General features: G+C 44.9%; 1 protein-coding gene across 3 annotated transcripts in view; it reads left to right on the top strand.

The window, feature by feature from the left end:
• The first annotated feature begins 235 nt into the window (after positions 1–235).
• LOC120902751 (somatomedin-B and thrombospondin type-1 domain-containing protein) overlaps positions 236–22,054 on the top strand; it is a 33,067-nt gene continuing 11,248 nt past the window's right edge. The window contains exons 1-3 of one of the 3 annotated variants that reach the window (XM_040311743.1): positions 236–351; positions 1,190–1,514; positions 14,197–14,764. In XM_040311743.1, coding sequence (XP_040167677.1) covers positions 14,518–14,764 — 247 coding nt within the window. In that variant the 5' untranslated portion in view covers positions 236–351; positions 1,190–1,514; positions 14,197–14,517. Of the gene's footprint in view, positions 352–1,130; positions 1,515–14,196; positions 14,765–22,054 lie in introns of all 3 variants that reach the window. The other 2 variants (XM_040311745.1, XM_040311746.1) reach the window with 2 other exon arrangements.

Genomic DNA, 22,054 nt, shown 5'->3' with positions numbered 1-22,054 from the left:
TTGGAAATGTTATTCCTCCAACAAGAATACGCATAAAACACCATCGCGTGAGTTACGTGTACGAAACACACGTAAAAAACACCAAAAACTTCTACCGGTACAAGCTCTCTCGCGCGCTCTCCCTGATGGAAACCCGACCCGACGTACTGAGTGACCCGAAGCAAGCGGCCAAGACACAAAAAAGCCGCACGCTTACGCCAGGCACACGATCACTACCGGCATGCTCGCAGAAGTTTATGCTGCTCGCAGCATACCCAAGCATCGCCGTTCATCGCGCGTTCATTTCACTCTCGTGCGTCGTCCGGTGCGGTTGTGGTACCAGGTGGTACGATTGTGTGTCTTGCGAACCAGGTTTGTTGGTGCTCCAAGTCCAGTCGCGAAGGGTTTTCAGGAGTTGGTGCAAAGTGTTCCTATAGCTTTATAGGAAATTAAATAAATTGGCTTCAAGTTGGATTTTGTGTAAAGTGTGAAGAGCAGCAAAAACATTTAAAATTAAATAATACTCATATTCATCCCTTTTTTTGAAAGTATTTCTTCCGTTGATTTACTGCGCTTACCCTTGTCACTTGTACGACACGTGGAAGTCGCGAATTTCCGATCCGCTTCCGCAAGCGGTCCTTTGACGTGAGCGTATTGATTTAACGCGTTCCCTGCGGAAAGGTAGTTCCCTTTCCTTCGTCTTGTTTGTTTCTAAACCAAACCTCTCACCGTCTCGTAAGCTCTCGAGTAGGGACCGTGCATTCTTCAGTCGTTTTATTTGCAGTTTTCCGTCAAATTTTCCCATTTTAAACCTTTGCCCGGCGTCGTATTGATCGATTTCGCGCTTCGTGTGCCGGTTTTGTGTGTGTGTGTATTTCAACCAAAAGCCCTGGAAAAACGTACTTCAAAGCTCGCGGCAGCGCGTACCGAGTTTGTTTAATACATATTCTCGACCGTAACAGTGCGTTGGTAGTGTGCAGTGTCCGCGGCAGCATCCCCGCCAAGCGGTTGGAATACAGATGTAATAAAACACACCCACACCCAGACTCATATACAGACACACAGACGTACAATCTTCCACATTCAGTGCGAATTGAATGATCGAATTCTACTAACCTCCAACCCCGTTGTTTGCTTTCGCCTTGCCGAAGGGAATGGAAAAGCGTGCGTAAATAAATAATGATCTAGTGTGCCATTCTACCAACAACAGGAGTAGCAGCATTAACAACAACAACAGCGGCAAAAAACGCATTTGAAAGGATTACGCGCGGCGCGTTTTTCGATAAAGGAAGTGTGTGTATGTGTGTGCGTGTTTGTTTCTTTGTGTAAAAGTGCTCGTTGTGCTCGGTGTTTATTGCTTTCGTGAAAAGTGAAGTGTGAGCTTTTCCGGTTGCCATTGCCTCATCCCACACCCATCCGGCTGCCTCTCGGTTTGAGAGGTTTTTGTTTTTCGCAGACTTCGCTTTCGCATCGGTGCCAACGACGGCCTAGCCGCACGCGCTCCCGCCCAAGGAAGCAAAGGAAAAATCCCGAAGGTAAACACACGCTGTAAAACTTACACCTTCTTTTTTGTGCGATCTTATCTTTCTGTCCTTCTCTGTCTCTCGTCGGTGGATTAGATCGATTTTGATATCATTTCGTGTGTGCGTGTGATGAAGAACCCCAAATTGAGTTTTCCTTACAAACCACCATCGTGAAGCAAAACACACCGCGTCTCAAAGTCAATGTTTCCTTTTTTTCCGTGAAAAATCGACGCTTGCGGTTGTTGCGTTTGGTGTCGGGAAAGGTTTACTACTATGTTTGCCCTGGGAAGTGTCTGCTGGTGTGTCTTGTGGTGGAGCGTAATAATTAAACACCACACGCACGCACGCACGCACGCGGTGTGGAATGATGTGTGTACGGTGTGGAATGATGTCACGATTTGGGCCGGGGAGGCGCAAGGGGACGCACTCGAGAGGCTCATGTCGTAAATTGTCCCAGTGTTTATTTACTCTGGAGATTTTCCATCATCACCATCATCCTCTTTCGTTGTGCTGGAAACGATTGTAGGTTACGGAGGGAGGGAATGAATGGAAGGAAGCGTTTGGAAGGTTTCTTTCTTGGTAGAAGGTTGATTCCTAGTATTTTGTGGGAATCAAAATTATGTCCTATTCATAAAGTGGGTACACATTTTACCGAAAGTCTTTGAAAGTTTCAAAAATTTAATAATTGATTTATTTTTGCACTTGGTATGATTTTTTGTTTTGTTTCGTTATATATTCAGGAACTTTTTTCAAAAGTTTGCTTTAATCAATTTACTTTTCCATTCTCTTCTTCTTCTTTGGCTCAACAACCGATGTCGGTCAAGGCCTGCCTGTACCCACTTGTGGGCTTGGCTTTCAGTGACTAATTGATTCCCCCCCATAGCAGGATAGTCAGTCCTACGTATGACGGCGCGGTCTATTTGGGGATTGAACCCATGACGGGCATGTTGTTAAGTCGTACGAGTTGACGACTGTACTACGAGACCGGCGACTTTTCCATTATGCCAAATAATTATGGTTTGCTTGTCCGGTGCGATGAGACAATCAACTTAAAACTTAAAACCTGTAAACGTAGCTAAATCTCACTTCACACTTTGCACAACGAAAACACGTTTTGCTTTTTCTGTTTTCAAGTGGCAATTGAACCGGTTTATTTATACGATTTAACATAACAACTGTCATCGGGTTGCATCACTTCGCTTCACTCTCAACTGTCAGAGATTGACGTTTGAGCACCTAATTTATAAATTTCTACAAACCCAAAAATAAAAGCAAAATAATTTCAGTAAGATGTTTAGCTTTTCCAGCTAAAATGCAGTAAAAAAAACACGTCATATCCCTTCAATCACCTCATCCTTGTCTTGTTAAGCCCACGTGCCACGTAATGAAATGTCCGTGCCACACATTATGCCACATGGATATTCAACCCTTTCCCCCACAGGTGTTGAACCCTAATGAACATTGCAAAACAAAAATTGACGTGTTAATCGGTTCGACTTCAGTACGCAAAGGGTCTATATCGAAATATACTCTTAGCACCATAACCCGTTCCGAAGGCACACCTCAGCGGAAGTAGTTAGCAACAAACAAGAAGGTGTGTAGCAACACCAGGATCCTTTTCAGCCACCCAGAATTAGCATACAACCAGGCCAGCAGCACTGGCCAGCAACAAGCTGATTGACCCTTTTTTTTTTTAGACGGCCTGCAGCTCCTTGGCCGGTTGCCCGGTGGCTTGCCTTATACTTCCTTAATTTATTCCACCTCCATTAGTGGTGATTACTCAAAAGTCCGGGCATCCGGGATGATCCCCGTGTTTCGGAACTGACTTTGGTTGCCTTTTTTAATTGCTTCACACAAATTCACCTTGTTTTATTTTTCCTATTACTCCTACTCCTTTCAACTCTTTATCCTTTTGTTCAAAATGCGAGAGAGCCGGTCCAGCAAGAAACCAATGGAAAGCTTCCGACAAAAACGAAATGAAAAAAACAACACCAACGTAAGAAGGAATGATCGTAATAAAACGAGAAGCCTATAATTAATTCGGCAAAACCCTTTAATGCTGATGGCGAATGAATAAAAATCGCTTCCAGCGCGTACCTTACCCGTACCCGATCCTTTTACAGTAGGTTTTTTTCTGCTTCTTGCTCTGTTCACCCCTCCGAGGGCAACTTGTTGATGAATGTGTACTAAAACCGCAGTCCAGTTGGCCGATTCCGAGGCATGAGGATGAGGTGGATGACTGACCTCAAGCACAGGCAGCCCCGTCACAAGAACAAGGTCATGAGGGTGGGAGAGCACGGGAGCGAACCGTCCGTTCTTTATGCCTTCGGTCTGTGCGGACGATGTTATTGCCTCACTTCAATCTTGCCTCCATCGTCAGCCTCAAAACGGCTTAAGCATTCCGGAATGGGCGCGAGAGATGGAATCAAGACAACAACAAAAAAGGAAACGTCCAAATTGAAACGACCATCAAAAATTTTCGAGGAATGTCAGGCTCGATTTCTTCTGCCCGTGGAATGCTCACATCCTGCGGGAAGGCCACGGAGTGACGGGTGGGCGAGGGGTGGAAAATGAAGAACAAATTAAACAACCTAACGCTCCGCTGGAAAGAATCACACAGCACAGGGACAAAGAATCCCAACAACAGCAACAACAAGCTCAGAACTTCAGTGATGGATCAACAAAACCCCTGGCCTGGCCTGGGCCGGATTCGCTGGTCGCGATAAGCAGAAGAAAAATAATTTCTTTTATACGACTCATTTGTGAGGTTTTGATATCACATTTTGTGAAGGTTGCTCCGGAAATGGGACTCCCCCTCCCCCCTACCCGAGATTGGCATCAGGATATCAAACAACAACAGCAACAACAAAAAAGTCTCATGCGTGTTGCCACCGCGTGTTTCCCTCACCAAGGATCCAGTGTGGACACACTTTTCTTCGATTTTTTTTATCCGTCTTTGGGTCCAAAATCAAGGTCTGATGGTTGTTCTTTCTTGCAACCCCTCCGACAGGCACGACGGGGAGTCTGACTTTAAATTGGATTTGATAAAAGCGATCTGATGGGGTGCATTCATTAAAAGAAAACGTAATTTGGTTGCGACACACCTCGGCTCATGAGCCTTGACGGGGGAAGGAAATGAAATGCTTCCACCTCATACGAAGCAAAACCCGGCATGCCATCGAACGAGCACCTTTCCCAATCTAATAATGCTAAACATTTTATGTCAAGCGTTGGGTTTGGGTTTTTACGTGTGTTGTTTTTTGTCAAACGAAGGTAAAATTATGGAATTTAACGAAGGTAAACTCCCAGCGCACCCTTCGACGCGGCTTCCTGTAATGAGAATTTTCGAAACAAAGTGCCAATTTGCAGTGGCATAAAATTGAAATCTAATGAGTCCCTCTCACACAATATGAGCACGAACGCACGCTTATTTTTAGAAAATCATAACACACAAATTGTAAAACCAGAGCGAGGACGCTTTTTTGTTTTGAATTAAATTCTCGTTGCGCGTTCGACACATTCAAGGGAAGGTGCTAAAACGTGGTCAGTTTACTTTTGCTTCCAAGCTGCGTTATTCTAACGTCCCACCACCGGCAACAGAAAAGGGTCAAGGACTGTAACTCACACCGAAACGGGCAGCGAGATGCAAAACCGCTGACGCTTTGTGCATTTCATGATTCGTTTGTTGTTTGCAAAATAAAATTACCTTCAAATTACCTTTCGCTGTTTTCTGCCGGGGCCGGGCGAGCAAAACACGATAACCTCATTTTCTCTGCAATGTAACTTGTCTTTGTTTGATACTTTTGCTCCACAGTAATGCTGCGAGTAGTGCGTAGTGGTCCAGAATATAATTTCTGTTCCTTATATTCCCTTCCCCAAGACAAATTCGAGTCGGGGAAAATAAATTGGTATCTGGAAAAATTAAGAAAACCGTTTGAGTACGAGCACGGCGCTCTCGATCTCTGTCCAGGTTGCAGGTTTTTCCTTTTTCACAACCTAGACACTCGAGTCCCGAGACCTTCGTCTATTACATGGCTCAATTGTTTCATCATCATCATCATCATCGTCGTCCTCATCGTCGTCTCCATCGTTATTAAAACCTGAGTGTAGGCTACAAACCAACACTGCAGGTTGTGCCGGTGCTAGAGCAGCAAACGAAATTAGAACCGAAGTCATAAGCATAATGTAGTTGTGGGGCAAGATAGACAGACACAGCAACCGAGTCCCTTTTTGTACCGAAACGGCATGAAATACCACCGGCCGGTTGGGTGCAGCTAGGAATACGGCAAGATGCTCAACCTCTCAATGGTGGAGCTTCAAGCTGTGGGAGATTGAACAGAAAATGCTCCCTTTTTCCCAAGGGATCGTGGTTTTTTTTGCCACCCCAAACCTCAAACCATGTCCAACGACCTGGTTGGGAAACCTCTTTGAATGTGTGAGAGTCTGTCTGTTTGCCGAGGTTTTATTTTTTGTTTCGTGTGCTGGTTATAAGGCTTTCTTTCTGTGCTTTCTGTGTTCGGCGGAGTTGTTATCAAATTAAAAACTTGTTCCAAAAGGCATCGGATTCCGTATCGAGGCAGCGCCATACCGCCTGTGTTGCTTTGATAGCATTAGTGGCGATCTGTTTCCAGTACCAGTAGAGCTAGAAGAAATTAAGCTTTCCTGCACCTCCCTTCCCAACGTGCCCGCGTGGGAAGAAAGTGAAGAGCCAAAGAAAAACATGACAAGCTCGAAACTTAACTCCGAGGAACTGGGAGGACAACAAGCCCCGTAGTTTGAGCTGTAAAAGGGAGAAACCAAAACCTGAACTTGGGTCTGCCCTTGGATGATTTCTTACCGACCATGCATCAACTGGAAGCGGACACCCGGCCCGTTAATGCGCACCATGTTCATTCATAATCACACGCAACAGCGCAGGATCAAATTGGTTTCAAATTTATTAATGGTGACGCTCGCGCACGCCTTTCTGAGCCTCGCGAGAGGCGTTTGGAGAGGTTTTTTTTTTGTTTCGTTTGGTGTGGGTCCGTTTTTTATGAGCTCCCTTTTCTACCTTCACTGTTGGACAGCAAAGGGGAGATAATCGTTGAGCAATAATCCGATGAGAAACCGTATACCGACACCTGCTGAGATTACCCAGAGCCCGTGAGCCCTTAAGAAGAAGATCGTGTCCCTTCGTTCGGAATTTATAACCCGTCATAAATGGGCTAGAGAAGTCTCGTGGACAAGGAGATCATTTATTAGCTCTTGTTTGTTTCTCACAATATTTCAAGTGTGTGTGTGTCTGAATGTCTATTAAAGGGTTTAGAATTTTGTTAAGCTCTTACGCACTTCGATTTATTAAAACAAACGACCAATCGGTAGAAAATCCTGAACCGTGGAGGAGTGCCAGCAGCCATCATTAACATGTGCAAATTCGCGTGGATTTAATTAAAAGCGAATCCGTAATGTTCCACCACGCTGCTTCCTTTCGTACAGCTCCATTAGCTTGCGATACGTTGAGAGGTGCGGTATAAGATCGCTATCCTCTATATCGACGAGTCGCGCCACGGCCACGATTAATTAATTGATTCCCGGCAGGGGGACGGTCCCCGGAAATGAGGAATAAAATGTGCTTTGAATAAATTATCGATCGAAGCCGCGTGGATTGATATTAAATTTAAACTTTGAGCGCGAACGCCCTAGCACATGCTGCCGGCGGCTGGCATGTAGTGGATGGGATGGGGTTCGCAAGCATAAAAGTCGTATGGGGTGCAAATTTACGTGCTTTTCGGGTTGCGGGTGTAGTTTTATTCTCAACTTACTGCTGGCCGGCTGCTGGCCGTTCAGTAAATTATTAGTAATGAGCGCGCGCTGTGCGAACCCCGCACCGTGCGAAGGTTTATGACAGGAAGGCCGAAGTAAACGGTTGGACTTTTACCGCCCCACAGTCGTTGGGAGTTTATTGATGAAGACATAAAAAAAACCTGTCGGAACGATTGCAGGCATGAATCATTTGCTTTATGGTTTATGGGTGAGTGTGTGGAAGAGAATCATATTTTGTGCTTTAAATTATGGCTTCCTTTGAAGAGTCTTAGGCGGTAGGCGGTAGAGTAATGCCATTTTAAAGGTGAAAGTATCAGCAGTTGATTAAAAATGTGTGATTTATTGTTTTGCCTGGGACATCTTTTTAATTTAGACTGTCAGTGTGTTGAAATATCAAGCCTTTTTTTGATTTTCTAGATTTACAGGTAAATTATAACGCATTTTCGGGCAATTTTACTGAAAATCTTAAGATTTAGCCACTAAGTTAGTGTATTTTCAAATCCAAGTGGTCCGCGATCCTACAAATGTTGGAAAGCACTGTCTTATTTCACTGGTTTAAGTAGAATTGTCTTTATACCACATTTTTTAGTTTGTTTTCATAGTTTATATGATAAAATTAGAACATCTAGGTGTAGATCAATTTGATCACCTAATATTCTCTGTATATTTTTCTAGTGCTATCACAAAAAAGTATGATTTATTTTATTTCCTTTTTAAATAATAAATCTTGATTGTTTGGACCTGCTTAAGGGGACATAGGCCTGTGAATAATTTGGTTAAGAATTTAGAATTTAGAAGAAGAAGACCTAACGGTAATTCACAAACCTATAACGAATTGCATTCCTTAGGGAATGCAAGCCTTATTGTTTACGGATATCATATTCTCCATGTCGTATCTTCTAAATGTCTGAGTTAGTCGAAAGGAAAACTAAAACTAAAAGTGCTCACATTCCCGCCATGCTCTGCTGTAATTCAGCAGTTAGACCACTCGCATTCCTTCCAACCCTGTGGCTGTAGCGTTGTTGCATAATAATCACGTTTTGACAGTTAAACAAACATTCTCCCTTTTTGCTGCGGGAACACTTCAAACACCGGGCTCGCCGTCGCTCGTTGCGCTACTGTGTGAACAACTGATAAACGAACCTTTATAGCCGGCACCTATTAGCACCTTTTCGCCCAAGACACCCGAAATGTGCACTGATTAATTAACTACGTCCACCGTGTCTTGTCTGCTTTCCCTTTTTTTAGACCCTCCTCTGCTCCAAGGTCGTGCGCAATTCCAAAAAGCCTTTTCTATCTCGCGACCTTTAACCTCGATCCATCAACACGAACAGTGTAGGCACATTATGAGCTTCAACCACAAAGCCTCGCAATACGTCATGCCTTCCTTGTGTGGCACTTTATAATCACTCACACCTCCTTCTGTGATCCCTAAACGTGCCGTTTTACGTGGTCATTCATGTCACGTCGCTCCGAACGTCATCGAACGTCAGCGAAGGAACGTTTCACAATCGGCTGTGACCAATTACGGGCAAAATGTGGCGTAGTCTGGTACGGTTACGCCTGTCTGGTTTGCCACGTTTGCCAGTGCACCGTGTTCCCCGGTACCTCCCTAATGCACCTCTGCATCCTAATCCCCGTTCCTAATAGGGGGAGAGGCTCGCTCAGAAAGCCTTCATTGACGACAAACAAGAAAGGCTACCACCATTTGAGAGATGAGATAAAAAAAACAGTTGAATCATGTTCGGCATTTTCGGGCGGGTAAGCTGTTTGCTCTCCGCTCCTGCTCCGTCCCTCCACGGGCTGATCGACATCTTGGTCGGGTGAGATTCCATTTCAATGCGCGCGCTAACGAATGTGTCAATCAACTGCATCAATAAGTCAAACAGCGGCCGCTCAAGCATCGGAGATGATATAATAACATTTACAGCCGCCCTGGCTAACCGGTTCCCTTTCGCTGGTCGGAATGCTATGTCGGACGGGCGATAGTGTCCTTTAGAGAGAAAAAAAAACTATCCAGAGGACCCTCGCAAGCCCTCACAACCTCCCCGGCAGGCTCTTCGTGTGAAATCGAACTGCAGAAAACAAAAAAAGCTCCAACAATCCACACATCGAAGGTATCGCTGTCAGTTCGATCTGTCATAAAACGTGCGAACGTGTTTGATGGCGTGCCGTGCTGTGAGTTGAAGCACTTAACCCGTCAAAGCCTTCTGACCTCCCATGCGCTTGAGCCGCTTCCCTGGCCCAGGGCAAACACTTTTGCAACAACTTCTGCTCGACTCTGAAACATGGCACGTAAGAAATGTGCTGTTTGTGAGGTATCATATGTTGTACAGTAAGGAAGGTGAAATAATAAAAGCTACAAAAAAAACGAAACACTATCCTTCTTAAACGAGCCAGGCATTCAGGTCTGCAAAAGACAGCCCCTTTCTCTTTGGGGACGTTTTGCTCCTCTCGGAGGGATGCAAGGAGGTTTTGAATTGCACACAAAGGAAAAGCTCGCCTTTTCCCTTCACTGATAACGATCCGGTGATGCGAAAATAAGTACAAACTGGCCCTGTCTACCCCGTCCTGGTTCCGGTGCATATTCGATGTGCAACTCTTTTCCCGAAATTGGATCGGAAAACTCACTGTGACCGGTGAGATGTTTTCCTTTTCCGCTTGGATGGCGCTTTCAGCCTTTCTTTCAAAGGTTGTTTATTTTCCATCGAGACAAAAAAAATGTGTCGCTTCCGGAAGGGAAAGACAGTCAACCGAAGCTTTACTTTTGCGGAGAAATTTGTGTGTGTGTTCCATCACTGTAAAAGTGCATTGAAAATGCATAAGCTTTTGTTCTTCCCTGTCCTTTTATTTTCTGTTTTGCGATGAAAATTCACCACCATTGTACTTGCAGCACACTTTGCAAGAAATGCTACACGGTACGTGGAAAACATTCCCACCCCTGGGGGTATGGCTCAAAATGGCGTCAAATAACTTCGCCACACGTATGGAAAGCATGCACAGCATAGCAATAGACAGGGCAGGATTAAGCATGAGGTTATCATCTAAGAGCGAGAGCGGTTAGAGCATCATCGTTGTGGAGTGATAGCATGAGCAACAAACTCCGGAAGTGATTGCTCAGGAAAATTATAAAACATTCACAAGCCCTCAGCGTGCCTGCCTGCCCGGGACAGCAAAAGTTGGCCCATGATTTATGTCACTGCATACACCCGAAACGCTTCCGGGGTGTGCCCTTCTCGTTACTGTGCCCCCCTGCACTCAGTTGAACCTATCTGACACCTGTATCAGACGACGGACCCGTCCTAAAGTGCAGCCAGTTTGCTGCTGTCACAGAATCTGCTGATACAGTGCCTGATACCAGTGACGGCGAAGCGAAACATGTAAAAGAAGCGAGAACCTTTTGACTTGATACTGTGCAATGCAACGAGCTGGTTGGGTTTCATGATAACTCTGGCTAGCCAAGAAAACAAAAAAAAAAAATAGGAGGGAAAGATAGTTATTGTACCGTACCGTTGGTAAGTGGTTTGTTTTTCCTGGGAAAGCTTATTATACGGAAAGCTTCTCCCGCTCTCCCGTGCAACTGCTGCTACTGCTGTCAACCGTGAAATGGGTTTCGAGTTTGAATGTACATGTTTTTCGTTTTTGGACCGCTTTTGAGGGAAGTTTAAAATGCGTCATTTTTGCATTCATTCGATGATGAAGCTTCAAGATTTTGGGAGACTTTTTATTCGAAACGAGGATTATAAATAATGAAAAAAGGGCTTTTCCACATTCCGAGTTGATGAATGTCATTAGCAAAAGTCATTATTTTCTTTTTTTATATTAAACGCACACAATGAAGATATCAATCCAGGTAAAAATACTGTTTAATAAATTGCTCTGATCATCAAAATTAAAGACTTCCAAGCGAATACGCCAAACTCCATTAGAAGCTCGTTATCCCTTCGCCTAATGAAAAGACGCTTTGATATCAGTCCTCTCCAACACACTCAATAAATTTCCAACTAGCAGGGTAGCACCAAGTACCAAGAGGAACCTTTACACGCACACACACATACATGCAAAGCACATTGCCCATCAAAATCGGATTTTGAATTGTAATCCTTTACTAGGGGTAGCTATCAAGACAAAGGTTTGACTTTATTCCCTTCCCGTTTTTGTTACAATCGGTATCAAACTCACGTCACTCATCAAATTCTCATCCTTCAAATCGCTCCACCGAGCGACTCCCGATCAAGGGGTATTTACGGGGTGGTACGTTTGCGCTGTTGGAGGATTAAACCACAACCACCGAACGTGCACGTACCAGCATGTGTGAAAGGTGTGTGTGTGTGGGAAGACCATCATTTCTGTAACGCTTTCCGAAATCCAGCATGATGGACGATGGTCTGACGATTGTTTTCGGCGAAAGTTTTTGGTTTTTTGGTCTCTCTGCCTCTCTCTTGGTCTTAAGCTTCCGGCGACAAGCGATAAATCGTCCAGCCAGCCAGCCTGCCAGGTGACACTGGTGAATGGTGGAATGCTCTAAAAACAATCGCCCCGGTTCCAAGTATGGGTGCAAATGTCATCGCGTTCGGTTTCCATAACCGGGTTCGTCTTCTGGACGCTTTCACTTCCTACTGGGGGTAGGATTCTTTCTCCGTTCCGCTGATAACCATCACCCACGCATCGTGGACCTCACGAACCTTTATGTCCGTGTGTTGGAAGACTCGGAAGAGCCTAAGCTGTAGACTGGGATTTTATCCTGTTGACCTTTCGGCAAGCGCTGTATTTGGGAGCAAACCCTACCGTAAATGGTGTGTTCGGTGTAGCAACAAGACTCAAACATCGACAGGAAGTTACGCTGGGAAGAGGGAGAGGGACTGCTGAACAGAATACCGATTAGCCCAATCTTGACAGCTGGTCAGATTTCCTACACCCCAAGACCCATTAGACCTAGATGACGCTGGACGCTGGTTGCTGCTGCTGCTGTTGCTCGCTGGGCTGCCGTACCTTGGTTCCTGTATTGAAGCTATCGAAACTGTCACGGCAAGATAAGACCGCGCTCTGCTTTGGGGCTGGGACAGGCTGGACAGGGACAAATCTCTCTACGGTGTGGCCCACGCACCAGCTTGGTCTCTCCCAGACGAATGGGCCAAATTAAAGTTAGTTATCTTTGGCGGGCGCTTGTCGGTCGGATGACTTTCTACCTTCATTATTTAGGTCCGCCTGTTCACCACATTCCACCGACACATGACACACGGATGTGCTGCTGCTCTCCCTTTTTCGGCCCCACCCTCGACCTCCTTCTGGCGGGAGAAAAATTGAGGCAAACCCGGTTGGTCCCGGCGTATAAATTAGCTCCAGCAGATGGTGAAGCGTAGATAGAGCGACTCCCTGGCAGAAGTAATTCGTTTGTGCAGATTTTGGGAAGCATTAGCGCGATTGTGTGTGCGTACGGTACGGTGTCGTGTTCCACCGACAGCCAACTCGTTAATGGGCTACTCTATCTTCTGCTGACGCTTGTTAAGGCTGCTGTAGCCGCTCGCAAGTGTTCCAGTGACCTCTGGTTTCGTCGCTCGAACCGCCCCCTAAGCGGTAGATTAGATAGACTTTTCTTAGGAACGACCGTAACACCGTCTTCGAGTCGTGAAGTTCGTTCTGCTGGATTAGTGGCGGTTTTGTTCGGCATTTAGGGCGTTTCAACACCTGCACCAGGGGTTTTTGGGGTGGTGCTTTGGAGCGTTATGAATACTATACACAACCACATACATAGATAGCAGCACAAGAGATCGGGGCAAGAGGTTTTGCAAGCCATTCATAATTCAATCGTTCGTTCGTAGGATCAAGACATCTCATGCTTTACGCTTCTCACGAGAGCTCGTCAGTGTGGAAGGATTTTTTCGGAGGAGGGTGTACCAGGTTTTCATCCGGTGGCAAATTGAGCTCGTTAAGAGGCGGTGGAGGGGAACGGTTAACAAGCTTAAAATTATTGCTTGCAGCTACTGGTTTTGTGAATGAGCGTTACCGGTGCTGCAAAGCAGGTACCAGGTACGTCAGTCAGTATATCGTTTAAGCTCGCTGATGATGAGGCAAATTATTCGTAATGATAATTGCGCGAATGAACAGGGCAAAGGCACATTCTTTGATGTATATTTTATGGTTTTGGTCATATAAATTAAATTAAAATTCAATTTTAAAGTAATCCAGCACGTTCACTATTAATTTTCAAAAAATTAAATAATGTCATAAATAGCTTCCATTCATCAGCCATCTCCGTTTATTTATGCGCTCGTACACAAAGTGCACTGAAAATTCATAATAATTTATATCCCAGCTCGTTTACTTCCCGACACGATCTGGGGCTCGTTCTGCCTTTACTCTTCCCTTCAGAGAAAATGCCTTTAAAACATTCCCTCAGTCTGTTTGGCATTCATTTTCAATCCGCAAGCAGTCCAAAAGTCAAACTGAAAAATGTTCTCCGCACCAAAATTCGATCCTTTCACGAAAATTTAGGGCGGCAGTCGGTAAGATTGTGTTTTGACATCCTTCTCAACCCGGCCGGTGTCTTTAAAACGTTTGCCAAAAACCACCGAATGAGCAAAAAATAAGACGAAGCAAACGCTCCATAACAAGCGAACAGAAAAGACAGAAGTAACTTAATCCTTTTCATCTCGCGCGCGGTTTGCTGCTCCACCACCCAATTACGCTTGATTTAATGCACAGGACCGGGCCATTCCATGCTTCCAATTTTGTTTCTCCCTCTGCGTGTGCAATTATAAACCTCGCGAATGGCTGAAATCGAAAGCAATTTATTATCTTTTTGCAGCATTCCGTCCCCGATCCCGCTGGTTGAAGACGAGCGTTACTGATGTCGTTCCATTTTTCGTTTCTTCTCTATTTCTTTCCGCAGGGTGTACACACTCGTTCCGGTGGCGATTTTGTTGTAACGCGTTTGCCGGGAAAGCTAGTCCCGCTTGCTTGGGGCAACGGGCCGGGTGGTACGTGCGTTCGCCGACGGACGGGTTGCAGTGCAGCGTGAAAAGCACGGAAATTGCATCAGAGCGCGGAGTGAAGCGCGAGCGCGAGCCTGTTCGCTTCGGATGTGCTACTGAGCGAGCGCGAGCAGACAGCAAACAGCCGACGAAGAAGCGACGCATCCTCCGCGGGATCGCCGTGCGTGTGTGTGTGTCCAGAAGTAATCGAAACCATCACACATCACCACCACCACACGATGGGCGTACAGCAGTACGTGCTGTTTGCGGTGTTGCTGGTGCCGCTGAGTGCCCTGATCGGGGGCGCGTACGGTGGTTCCTGCCGGGAGGCCACCCTCTGCTGCAACGGGCGCGATTCGTCGTGCGTGGTGCAGAAGGCACCGCTGAACGCGATCATCGAGGACCTGAACGATAAGCCGTGCTACTGTGATCACGCCTGCCTCAAGCTGGGCGACTGCTGCGACGACTTCAAATCGCACTGTGGAGGTAAGTGAAGGAGGTCGATGCGATGGGGAGACACGGGGTGGTTGGAGAGTACTTTTTCAAACCCTGCGGAGATTATATTGCAACATGCGGGAAGACACGACTCTCCCGGCTGCTGCTGCTGCTGCTGTTCACGCGGTCAGCATTTTCCCATTTGGCTCGGGTATGGTGATGTGTGCGCGAGAGGGAGAAAGCGAGAGAGACACAATTTAAACGGATTGAAGTGTTTAATGTGATTTGGTAATTTGTAAGAGTTTCTTGTGGCTATAGTAAGTGCAGACCAAAGTGCAGAGTTCTGTGTGCAGATGGGACGGAGAGCTTGGTGAGCGTTGCCAGAAATTTGAAATGATTATATAGTTGGTAATAAATGTGAAAAAGTAGGGCGATAGTTTTAAGGGAGAATTCCACTATTGAGTATTCTTTTGCTGATTATCATCGGTACTGCAAAACATTACTATAGCGTCCCGTTATGAACTTCTAGCTTGATAGAGAACAATATATTTTACTCAATTGTTTTTTAATAGTTTATAAATTGGTAGAATAAGCAAATTGTTCTTAATTTAATTGTTCTTTACCTTATTCTTATTCATTCTAGCGTTGAATACTTGATATATAATTATTCATACTAAATAGATGAATAGATTATAAAATGTTCTGCATAGTTTACATGCTTGCTGAGAATTTATCTGAATTTCGAGAATTGAACGTAAGCCTGCCTTGTAAGAACTAACGACACTAACCACAAAACCAATCGATTGCTTCACATTGCATTGATTAAAACTGGACAAATTGGTACACTTTCTAGACACAATAGAAAATAGAGATACAACATAGATACAACTAGTCATTGTCAAAGTATTGCTTTAAATGACTATGTTTCTTTAACCAAGTATCTTGTTTGGGGTAAATTTACCCATTGTGGGGAAATTTGTCATGATAGATTTGTAGATATTTTGTAATTACTCTAAAGAAGCAAGAAGGAGAATTCTTTCATATTTCAACATTTAGAAGCTGAAATATTAATCATATTCTGAATTGTTTTGGCAATCATTTTGATGAAAACATCTTTTTGGCCTAACATTGAGGTAAATGTATGTTTTTCTGTCATTCAAATTTTCGATGCAAACTTAAAACTGATTTTAAATAACACTACTAAAGGGCACACTAAAGCCCTTAAGGTCGGTCAATATACTCCGGCCTTTAGAATTGATTTTTTTTTTTGTTATTGTTGGTACGATATAATCTTAACGCAGGTTAGCTGGAGATTGTCAAAATGATTATCAAAACAACAGTTTTCGATGGGTTTAACATCGAATAGATACAGCAGATAGCGTTAGAAAAGGAGAAATGGACGAAACAATATCCCCATGTGCGAAACAACTAGCTGATCCAAAAATAGGGCCAATTAGAAAGCTCGGCAGCAGTCGCAAAACAGGGTCAAGCGGGGTCAAGACCAGCTGATGAAGAATAGGCGCCATCTAGAAAATTATAAAGAAGAAAGTAGTAGCAAAAGATAAGCGAAAGAAAACAGACCAATTTTAAAACTGTTTGGCGAAAACTTATACTACGAGAGCGCCAGTTCTAAGAATATCGAAAACGCTACTCAAATAAACAGATTATTACTAGACGTAACAACAGTTATATTATGCTTATTTGAAGACAAAACTTTAAAACAATAATATCTACACATACGTCAAAAGTACTATTTAAACTAATATTTTTACTATTTTCTATATTTCTATATTTATTTTCTATATTATATTTCTATATTTTCTTAAAAACGCTCTGAATTCTAGTCAATCAGCAGTGTTTGACGATAAACGCCAAAATTAATTAACTACAACCTGCAAAACAAAAACATTATTCCCCTCCGGATAGTGATTAATCGAATAGATTAACAACCTGTCCAAGCGTAAATGCTCGTCCATCCATCACTGCAGCTTTACAATTAATCAACGATTGCACATTACCTGAACAAAACCACCATCCACTGCACTGTTTGCTACTGTGCTCCACTTTTCCGCCTAATGCCAGTGTCCATTCCGGTCGATTGAGGTAGCTGGCGCATTAGCGACGAAACAGATTTGTGCCAAAATGATAAACCACCACCGGTCGGGTCCCAAAACGGCGTGGAAAGTCCATTTCCATCCAGCAACAAACCATCCATTTATTGGTCATTGATTCGCGATTTTTTTGTTCCGTTGTTGTTGCCACTGCTGCCTTCGATCCGATCCATTAATTCTCGGAGCCCTTTGGCCCTTTACCCTTTTAGCTCTATGGTTGGTTGAAGAAAGTAATTGGAAAGTGGGATTGCTAGCAGTGGCAAGCACACGCACACACATACACCCACAAAAAAGGATTAGGGCGCGTTGCAAAACATTTTTCTTCCTTGATCGATCCTTGCCGCGCTTGGATGAGTGGCGTAATGGGAGATTTTTTTTTTGTGTTGCCATTGGTCTGCTGTTGCAATTTACAATGTTGCCAACCTTTGCATCCAGCCTCCCGCGTCGGTTGCTTGTTTTTTCATACCCAATCCGCACTACGCAATGATTGCATAATTAATCGTTATGCTGTGCTATGAATCACGGCGCGGAACGCTACCGCAACGGAAAGATCATAAATCAAGCACTCACCCGGGTGGACCGGTTGGTTGGGCCGGCTCTTTAGATTATTTTTAGTAAATCCCCTTCCCGCGTTTTTTTGGTTGCTATTTCGAGCCCGTTTGCAGCCAGTCGCACAACGGCGCGTCGATTGATTGCCTGGCCGCGCGGGTCGTGGTTCGCGTGGCTCTGCTATACGTTTAGCCGGGTTGTCTATTGCAACAGCACCAAATTTAGAGGCGTTTTTTTCCACTCTTTTCTCATCTACCTCCACCGTGCATCTATGCGGCACCGAAAATAATCCGTTGCAACGGGCGAATATTCGCCTTTCATTCGTCCCTTTGCTCATGAAAAGCCGCTCCACTGGGGCGTGTTTGTGTGTGAATGGAGCACGCATCACGACGTTAGCGTGCTCGTCCCACCGTGCCTCCAACATTATCCCACATTATTTATGGAAATTTTCACCACCAAAACCACCTTTTCAAAAGCGTGTGCGCCGGACGGCAATTTCCCGGCCTGCCGACATGCAACGAGATTTGCATCGGGATGCAATTTCGTCAAACATATTTGCCTTTCAAAGTGAGGCAAAAATGAATGAGCATCTCAAACACACTGTCACACACATACACCCACATACATACAGGGGCGTCGATGATGATTGGAGGGCTGGAAAGTTTCGACGGAAATTTTGCTTCAAACCAGCCAGGAACGCCAACCGTACCTCGGTGTCATAGTTTATGAATATGTTGATATTTTTAACTCCCTCCACCCACCCGCCACGTACCTTAAATAAGAATACAAAAACTAACAACGCCCAAAACACACTGAACCTCGGCTCGGGCTGCAAAATTTGCCCACTTCGCCCAACACCACCACGGAAAGAAGAAAACTTCTACTCATAATAATATAAAATAAAAAATGCAAACAAACCGCACCGTAAAATAACCATTTCCGGTCCTAACTAACTTCCTTTTTTGTGTCGATCGGTGGAAGAAGCGATTTGGCGCGAGGGTTGGGCCAGTTCGAGGCGAATGGTTGGTTTACGGAGGTTTACGGAGATCGTTACCGTTCAACCATCAACTCGGTAACGTCAGCCGTCGTCGTCGTCGTGCCCATCGTTGTCATCCGAAGGACCATTCCGGGGTGAATGCTGGGGAGAGAGGGAAATGAAATTCATGGAAAAATCCATCCAGACTCCGACCGTTGCATCCCGTTTCGTTTCCGCGTCACTATAGTAAACTTTTATACACCGAGATTGAACCGACCGACTGTCGAAAAATGGGTACGGGGAAGTAAAAAATATAACTATATGAAAAACCTCGAATATAAATGAAAATGCTAATGGCCAGTTTGGCAGCACACGGATAGGTGGCAGGAAAAGGGAAGTGTAGAGAAAGGTGCGTTGTGAAACAAAAGCACACCAACTCACTCTTTTTCTGTGTTGAAGTGCTTCGTCGCCGTTCGTCTTCGTATTGCCATCGCTGCCCATTTTGGGGTGAACTGACGGAAACTGAAACTTTCACTGCGAGGACTGTTTTTTCCCGGGGAGGGTGATGGTTTTATTTAGTTTTTGACGAAAGAAAAACAGAAACAACCTTTGTAACGGTGGTGGTGGTGATGGTGGAATATTTTTCTGTTTATATTTATTTCATTTTTCATTACAAATGTTTGCCGGCTCTGGACGGTCCGGACAGGTTCACCTGTTGGAAAAAAGGGATAAGGTGTGGGGTTTTCTTCCGTGAAGGATATGGAAATTTCTACCATTGCGACAGATGATGTTGTACGCTTGTTTCGTTTTGCTCGGGGTAGCAGAGCACCAAAAGATGCAAAAGTCCCGAAAGTTGATGTTTTGAGCTTCCTTCCGGAGGGGGCGAGCAGGGAGTAACAGAACTTTTTTAATTATTCTGTAAATAAGGTAGTGTTAGTGTAGCAGAATTGAAATGAAAACTCATCACTTTCAGAATCACTTGTGCTTCTGCAAAGGTTTCTGTTCAAATCATTGGAACAATTCCCATTACGAATTCCATTTTTTTTTCTATGTGGAAAAGAGTTTTGAAGCAACCTTTCTTAATGCATAATGCATTTTCGGTGCTGCATATTTAACGCAACAGGAGCTCCAGACATTTCTCTGGTATGATCAATCCCTATTCAACATTGCTTGACGACATGCCTTCTAACTTTCGTTACTCCTTTCCCACGCTTCGGCCGACGGAAAGAAAATGCAAATTTTCCATAATTCATCTACCAAAGCACTCGCTCCAACGGGCAATCGGGGATCAGCGTTCTTCAGCGGTCAGTCAGTCGCAAGCAAGAGCGGGCGTTAGAGAAATGCAGAGCCCCCAAGATGCAACCGAGATACGTGCACGAAATGCTTAACGAATCCAACTCTTCTCCGCTTTTCTTTGAAAGTTAAAAGGTTGATGGGGGTGGGAGGGGAGGCCTGATAATGACTGGAAGAACATTCTAAAACGAGCATTTGATGATTTGATGATGAGAGCGATTGTCTGGGAGTGCAACCGACGCACACAGCCCTCCTCGTGACCGCATGCAAGTTATACACAATGCGCATAGCGTTTGACGTGCCGCCAGCTTTGGCAGCCTGTTGGAAGGAGGCTGGCATGACAAGAATAATAATAAATTCAATATTGCACTAATTCAACCGCCAACGGCTCCGCTGTTGCTTCCGCTTGTGCTCGGGTCAACCAGACAGACAGGAAACAAATAACAGAACTTCCTGCCTTCCCCGTTCCGGGCGGTGGGGAAAATTTGTTAGGCAAACAGTTTAACTCCAAGATAATGAAGATTGTTTTTCTCACCCGTTTGATGTAGGGAAAGGGAATGAGGAAAACGGGTGCTTGCGATGGTGTAAAAGTTCATCGAGTATTGGCACCATCGTACCAAAGGCTGCTCCATCCTTGTCTAAAGAAACGTGCTCCATCTGGCCGTGTCCGGAGCAGCCAAGTTGGGAAGCGGTAAAAGTTCCTGCTTGTGTTGAGCAGCTTAACCTTTTCTGGCTGCTGGGGAATGGGGATTCCGGGGGACAGGGAAAAGGGCAAAAGGAAATAGCATATTTAACATCTAAATTACACTTTGTTCTGGCAGCGCTGTAAATAATTTACGTCTGCAGCTGCTGCTGCTGCTGCTGCTGCTGTTCGCTACTCGCCACGAATGGTAATTTCTTGTCAGTGTCGATCGTCTGCCGTCGTCGCATCTTCTAACGTTCGATGCGCCTCAAAGCTGCGGAGGGAAGCAAATTACCCAAAACATAATTTTCGGTAGTGCAGAGCGCGAATTGTGTGGCGCGTTCTGTTTCTGTGAAATTGTTTGGTGTTTTTTTTTCTCGTGCTCCTCAATCTACATTTGGGAGTGGTTTTTTCTTCGACAAAAGGAAAAGCCCTAACACACTCTGGCTGATTTGTAGCCAGAAGCCTCCTACTACTTCCTCCGGATGAGACTAACTAAAACAAAAAACACTTCTTGCGCACACCCGCACCTCCGCTGGGCACAAAAGTAAGCCACACAAAAATGGGAGCCCATGGTGCGCGCTTGTGCTCATTTGCAATTCGTGTAAGTTGGCGGAGATTGCTTAATATGCGACTATTGGCTGCATTCGTCTGCCGGTGAAGCCTACGCAGGCTTTTCTTTGTCGGGGAGGGGTTAAGGGTGGGTACGTTTGTTGTTTCTCGCTCGTAGGCGATGCGCCTCCACGGCATGCGAAGAATGAGCCAGCGGGCTTACGGACAGGCTCATCTTCACCTCCGCTGCACGTTGAATTATGTATGAATGTGTGCAGGCGCGTCTTACAAGCTCTAGTGCGGCCCCCGACACTACGCCTTCTAAGCCGCAGAAGTTTGATAAACCTCTTGACTCTAACGAGCTATCCGGGGTACCGGGAAGCACCACTGGATGATTCGTTGGCACTGCTTGTGGTGAAAACTTTTTAACACAATCGCTTCCAAAAGAACGAGCCCGAGCCTGTGTTTGCCTGGGCGTTCAATATATTAGAAGCCCTTACATAAGCCTCCTGTCAAAACTTTTCAGATTGGGATTTTTAATTTTTGTTCAATTTGAAAATTGTTTTTCAAATCATTATAGAAAGCCATATTTAATACCCTTTCGATTCAACGAAAAGCATTTTTCTACCCGGTCTTGAGAAAAGTGCCTTCAATTTAGTAAAAGCTTTCTCTGAAAGCTACAGTACAAGTACAACTTTTCCCCTACCTGTAAGACACGCTTGCCCCGTTCCTACATTTGCTCCAAACCTCTCCCAAAGTGTTTAGCTTTTTTAAATCGTTCAGCATTTTTTAAGGATTTTCATAGAAATAAGACAGACGCTCACTCGCACTGCTAAGATACGTAATTCCTCGAACAGCTTCTGCTGTAAATTAGAGCATGTCCTGTTCGAGCAAAAAGCGACCAGAGAGTTTTCCGCGAAAATGCGCTATCGTCATCTAATTTTAAGTGAAAGCTAGCTCCATTACAAACAAACCATTTTACTAGGTTTCTTCTCATTTTTTCCAATAGAATTTAGGCACTTAAATGAATGTACGAGTGCCACTGTGGTACCCATCGCACTCGTACATCACGCCATTTCGTTGGGCGCCCTGCTTTCTATTCAGTGCTACCTTAATTAGCCCCTCTGGGAAACTCCCTGCAGGGTTCTGCTTCCGGTCGTACTGTGTAAAACTGTGCT

The sequence above is a fragment of the Anopheles arabiensis genome, chromosome 3 (assembly GCF_016920715.1).
Source record: "Anopheles arabiensis isolate DONGOLA chromosome 3, AaraD3, whole genome shotgun sequence".
NCBI lineage: Eukaryota > Metazoa > Arthropoda > Insecta > Diptera > Culicidae > Anopheles > Anopheles arabiensis.
This window is presented reverse-complemented; position numbering and strand designations above follow the sequence as displayed.